Raw genomic sequence first — 5,918 nt, forward strand, 5'->3', positions numbered from 1 at the left:
CTGGGGTTTGGGGGTGGGATGGCAGGGGTAGGGGAACGGTTGGGCTGGGGGAGCTGAAAGGGCTTTGCCCACCCAAACCATGCTGGGATTCTATGAGGGAGGCAGAAACACTGGCCTCGGTCACATTGTTAAAAATAAAGAAATCCTGCCGTTCTGTGTATTTCTTTCAAGGGAGAAAGCAACCCGAAAAGAAGCTTTCATGAACCTTTATTTGAAACCAGAGTAGATCAGTATTTGCTTGGCAAAATTCTAGTGTGTTGTGTGGGTTGTTTGGTTTCTTTTTTCCCCTCTGTGATAGCGGTTGCTGTTCCAGTTGTGTGCTGCTCTTACTGCTTTGGAAAGCCTAATTTTTTTTTTCATCAGCCCACCAGAGTTGATGACTTTTTTTTTTTTTAAATGATCTACTGTAGTTTAAGATAAGTGACAGAAGACTCAAACCAGCTTTACTACAGGTAGAGGGAAACCCGGCTAAACACATCCTAGTTTTTAAATTAACTGGGGTTGGTGTTCCATTCGGCTTTCTCTTAAAAGGTCTGGGTTTATGCCAGATCATTTTTTGAAAGCACCATCATGTGCAGGCTGCAAGCTGGCTGCGTCCTTGACGTTCTTTCGGGGCACAGTTGCTGCGTCTGCAATTCTTATGTCCTGTGGTTGCTGATGCAAAGTAACACCAACAAACCAGACAGCAGTAACAAACCCCAAACAACAACAAACGACCCCAAACCAAAACAACTTCCGTGCTGAAAGTACCTCAGCAGCCTCAGGTTGTGTGGCCTTGGCCCAAACGATCGGGGCTACGAGTTGATTTAAGGATGTGTCATCAGGCTGGGCTGAGGGTGCTCAGCTTGGGAGGGGGATGGATGCTGTCTGCCAAGAGAAGGGATCTGGAGAGGGATCGTCCTCCCAGTAGGCAGCCGGGGGTGTCACCAGGGCGGAACAAGCAGGTGGTTCGGGTTGAATAAATGTGAGGATGCTTGAATACCACACCAGTATGGATTCTGTCAGCTGGTCAGCAGCAGTCTGACTTTCAACTGATTTATGTTTCTCTTCCTCCTTCCTTTTTTTCAAATATTTAGCCACAGGACTACCCCAAAGCTGTTATTTCTGGGCAGCATGGCGGGGGGGGTGTAGACACCTACTGTGAAGATTATGTTTTAATGGATGATGCAGGATGGTTTTCATATATTTTTAACTTTCTAAGAGCCTTGCAGAGCTAGATCGTCAGGAGGGATTCAGGTGGTGGAGTGATTTGGCACAACAGCTTTGGCAGATTGCGTCTGTGGTGTTGAGCGCGGCATAAGCCAGCCACAAATGGGAGAAAGAGTAAGATGTTAACTGGTGCAGGAAGAGCACGTCAGGCTGAGGTTATCGAGGACTTGGGGAAGAAGAGTCCATTTGTCTCGGAATCAGTGTGGTTTGAAATGGGACCGGCCCGACCAGTTCTACGGGGAAGGAAGCTGGGTTAAGTGGCTGTATTTTGGGCTGAGCAGTAGGGCTCCTGATGGCTCTAACACCTACTCCGCCTTCCTCTTTGTTTTGGGAATGCCCACCAAAAGCAACATTTTTGGGCTAGAGCCTTCAGCGCTGCAGAGCACTGACGCTTTGCCTGAGGCTTCTGGGTTACATTTGGGTTACATTTACATTTTCACATTTACGTTTTGCATTGCAATGGTTGTTCTGCTCTCTGTTCCCCAGGGTGGGTTTGGTGACCTTACGGGGGGAGCGACATCACCCACCAGTCCCGAGTCGGCCTGACTTCACCTTGGTTTTTCTGTTCGTGTTTCATGAACAGGTTCATTGTTTGAAGGGAGAAGGCAGCTTGAAGGAAGATCCAGTCACAGCTTTCCTGTTTCCAGTCCTCAGCCGCATGCTTTGTGCCCAGCGCCTCCTCCAGCCCCTCCTTCCAGCCAAATCCCCCTCGCCGCCAGCTCAGCAATGGTGAGCTGAAACAAAAGCTGTGGGAAATGAATCTGGGAAGGGGGAGTAGCCTCAGAGAGGAGCTGGGGGATACCTCCCTCGGGAATGCAGGTGGGCTGCTAATGGGCTGCTGGGAAATGCAGTCTGGCTTCCCTTCACTTTTCCTCAGGCGGAGCCTGCTTCCCCAGCCAGATTGGTTTCAAATTTGACAATACTCTACTGATTCCTTTTTTTTTTTTTTTGTAAGCAAATAGTTATATGCACATAATGTTACAGTTTCATTTGGCTACAAGTTAATAGTAGAGATTTGATTGCTATCGACTTCCCCATATGAAGCTGGAACATCAGCCAAGAGACGATCTTTAACACTTTCCTGTTTTTCTACAAGTAGGGGGGGATTAAACGATACATCCCACAACAACCACTTCTCTGGGAAGGTGTGAGTAACTCCTGGCTCTCCAAGTATGTTAGGCAAAGGAGACCTTGAAGGGGGGCTCAGGCTTGCTATCCTCGCCACCATCCCCTCCCTCCTTTTGCTTACAGGTAACTGTTAGGCCTCACTGACAGCCGCAGACCTTTCCCAGAGCTGAGGCTCCCAAGTGGCTTTTTTTGAGGTTTGCCTGTTGTGTGCCTCAGGTCCATCTCATGGAGATCGACAGAGTGCTTGTGGATCTTCACGGGACTAAATGACTCTGGGACTCCTGCAGAAGGGGGTACTGAGCTCCTCCACAGAGCCCGCGGTCCCTGTTACGGTCGTCTCGCTTGCATCAGCTGCTCCTTTTCTGGTTTTACGGCTCCTGTGGTGTTAGGGCTTTATTTGCAAACGCTCTTCTCCCACTCTGATGCACAGAAGATTTAACAGTCCAACTCTGAGTTGGCTGCTGCTTTTGTAAGCTCTTCTTCCGGATACAGTCTCTGCTTCGTAATCAGATTTTTAAGGATGCTTCCAAGTAGTCCTTTGCCCATTAAGGTTTTCAAATAATATTACATCATTAATAAACGGTAGCTAACCTTGTGGCCACCGAGAACTTCAATTTGTGGTCGGCCTCTCTGCTTAAAAATAAAAGGATGGTTGTTTGAAAAAGGAACAAAAGAACTGTAGCACTGTGGAGACTTCTTGGCTTGTAAGTAAAGGGGACCCTTCTGTTCTGGATTGTGGGGCCGTAGGGAACCACGGCCTACGGACCCCTTTATAAACCGATCAAGATGCATCTCAACTATTTAGGGGTCTCTTCATCCCACTGTTCCTAGGACATTGTTCCAGAGCCTCGCTCCTCAGTTTGGAAATACGCTGACTTCCAGCCCAAGTGCTGTGATATCCCCACTTGTGCCTCAGCAGCAGCATCCTCCACCTCAGGAAGGGCGTGTTCTTCCATGGGTTTACTTGTTTTACTTTTTCCTTTTCAGCCCTTATTTGGCAAGGTGAAACACGTACAGCTCCTTTAGCCTACTGAAATGACAGGTTTTTACTCCTTGAATCATAATCGTAGCCTTTTTCTTTGCCCATTTAAATTATTTTTATGCTACACGGGTGACCTAAATATATACAAAGTTAAAGTGAAATCCCGCCCACCGAGGTAGGCAGGCATTATCCTGCTTCATATAGGAATAAACCGAACCACAGAGGTTGCATGACGTGACCAAAATACCATTGAATGGCAGTGGCAGTGGAAAGAGCCCACTGCACTCGCTGTCACGGAGAAGTTGCCTTCCAAAGTATGTTCAAACGTGCTTTTGTGCCAACGTTAACTTTCCGTGGGGGGGTTTCTCTTCCCCCTGTGTTTCAGCAGGCCTCAAAAAGAAGAAAAGCAGAATGTTCCTACGACATCGACAACGTTGTGATCCCAATGTCAAAGGCTGCCGCCACTCGAGTGGAGAAGCCTCAGTACAAGGAGATTGTAGTACCAAGGTACCCGCAGACCAGGCCTTATCGATCCTCTCCCGTGGGCAGCAGGAGGAAGTGGCTTTGGCTGGGCAGAACGAGAGCTGTTCCTCTTAATGAAATGACATAAGGAAAATGTTCCTAATGGATGAAAAAGGAAAGCATTTCATTAAAAGAAAGTGATTAGCATTGTTTGGATTTAAATGTTAGTACCAAGTGTGTTTTCCTTTGAAGTGATCTCTAGCTTGTGTTGCCCCTTGCAGCTGGAGGATAGTAGAGCTCGAGGGACTGCAGCCGTTCAATCAAGCGGACTCTGAGGTAAGGAAACAGTTTTGTCTGTTTGTCTCCAGTGTCTGTAGCCATCCTGAGAACGTGCAAATGGCACGTTAGTACCTCTAGGGTCAGTCCTTACCAGTTACTAAATCCTGCCAGCCCAGTAAGCAAGGTCGCTGTATGAAACGCTGTTCGGTCCTGCCCGATGCAGCTGCATCTGAAGCCAGTGAAAGGCCAGCAGTGAGATGAAGCGCGCGTGCTGGTTCCCAGACAGTCTGAGTGGGCTTGGTGTTGCTTACCTGGATGTTTATAACAGTAGGCTTGGCCTGCGGGCAAGGTTTCGTGCCCTAAGTGTTCAGACAAAACTTCTCTTCTTAGTTGGAGGATACTTCAGATGAGATGTACTCGAGTCATCACTCCAAACACGAGGATCTTGAACGAGCCCGCTGGGATTCCTGGGCAGCGGCTACTTCCCACAAGCGAGGAAGCAGGTACTGCTCTCACTAGCAGCCACGGGAGGAGGTGGCTTTATTCATTTTAAATGGTACAGAGATCCTGACTGAAGAAGTTCCTTTTAAATTAAGAAATCCTCGCGTGCCTGTCACTTTGCTCATCTAGGATAAGTCCATTACATAAAAGATGCAAAACGTTGATTAAAGTAGGGCCTAATCAGCAGAATAGTAATGCGGCGCGTCACAGGCCTGTTAAAAACTCATCCTGAGCTCAGGCTCTTGTGTTGAGAGCTTTGTGTTGGCTGTAGCACTTCATACTTCTTCCAAGCATTTTTCCTCTGGCTTAATAAATTGCACAGATCTTACTGCTACGGAGGCTGTGCCTTGTCCAGGCAACAGGTAAAAAGGTAAAGGAGGTACAGCAAACGAACTGAAAACAATCTGTTCTGTGTCCAGAAGTACACGCGTTCCGTCTGCTGGCTAACAGCTGAAGTCTTCTCTGCCTTGCCTTCGTGGGGCAGCAGTAGGTCTCGCTCTGCTTTCGTTCTATTTCGAGAGTTTCATGGGTTTGAGCTCCCTGCCTCCCATCAGAGCGGAAATCGTCTGATGTTTTCACAAGTTGTTGAGCAGTAGCGTGGGGAGAGGCACTGCCAGGTTGTATCGTTAGCGATCCGTGCCTCTGGAAAACGGCCCAAATAGTGTAGTGGCAGCGGGGTGAATGATGGAGCGCTCCCAGGTAGCTTCAGCTGTCGCAGTTCGGTCTCCAGCAGTTGGTGTGTTTTTTCTGTCAAATCTTATTTCTTTTCACAAGGTTTTGCGCTTTCTTAACACTTAATTGGTCACTTTGTGCGCAGGATGAGGGAAATGGACAGTGCTTGCCCAAGAAGCCATGAGATGCTTTTTGAAGAGATGATAGGAGAGAAAGGGCTGATTGGTTAAAGCACTAATTGGGCAACATAATCTCATCTGGCTGCATGGAGGGGAGAAAGCGTACATGTTTCATTGTATGGTGATCATTTATTTGGGTTTCCTGTTGCACCTAACTGACTGTGCTCCAAATACTGCTCTGCTTTAGGTCCTCCAGCAAAGCAGAGGGCCGATGGGCTGGGCAACCTCCGCCAGCATCTCCAGTTACTGGATTTAATTGCCTTAACGACCTGTATGCGCGCCCTTCTACTGGCTTGCACAGCCCTGAGACTTGCAACGCTTTGCAATCCCTCTCTGTGCACAGCAGGACCAGAACGGCGCTGCCTTGCAGTGAAGATGCCACATCTTCCCCGGAAATGCTCGATGGTGCAGTACAGGTGAGGTTATAGAATGGTTTGGGTTGGCAAAGCCCTTTAAGCTCCCCCAGCCCAACCGCTCCCCTACCCCTGCCATCCCACCCCCAAACC

At 48.4% G+C, this 5,918-nt stretch overlaps 1 protein-coding gene across 2 annotated transcripts in view; it reads left to right on the top strand.

Moving 5' to 3' along the window:
- LOC118451756 (KAT8 regulatory NSL complex subunit 1-like) overlaps positions 1-5,918 on the top strand; it is a 13,649-nt gene that overhangs the window by 1,947 nt on the left and 5,784 nt on the right. For both annotated transcript variants that reach the window (XM_035889306.1, XM_035889307.1), the window contains 5 exons: positions 1,793-1,938; positions 3,708-3,826; positions 4,063-4,117; positions 4,451-4,563; positions 5,600-5,828. In XM_035889306.1, the coding sequence (XP_035745199.1) occupies positions 1,793-1,938; positions 3,708-3,826; positions 4,063-4,117; positions 4,451-4,563; positions 5,600-5,828 (662 nt within the window). The remainder of the gene's footprint in view (positions 1-1,792; positions 1,939-3,707; positions 3,827-4,062; positions 4,118-4,450; positions 4,564-5,599; positions 5,829-5,918) is intronic.

This window comes from Egretta garzetta, unplaced genomic scaffold (genome assembly GCF_000687185.1).
Source record: "Egretta garzetta isolate BGI_Z169 unplaced genomic scaffold, ASM68718v1 scaffold432, whole genome shotgun sequence".
NCBI classification, from domain to species: Eukaryota; Metazoa; Chordata; class Aves; order Pelecaniformes; family Ardeidae; genus Egretta; species Egretta garzetta.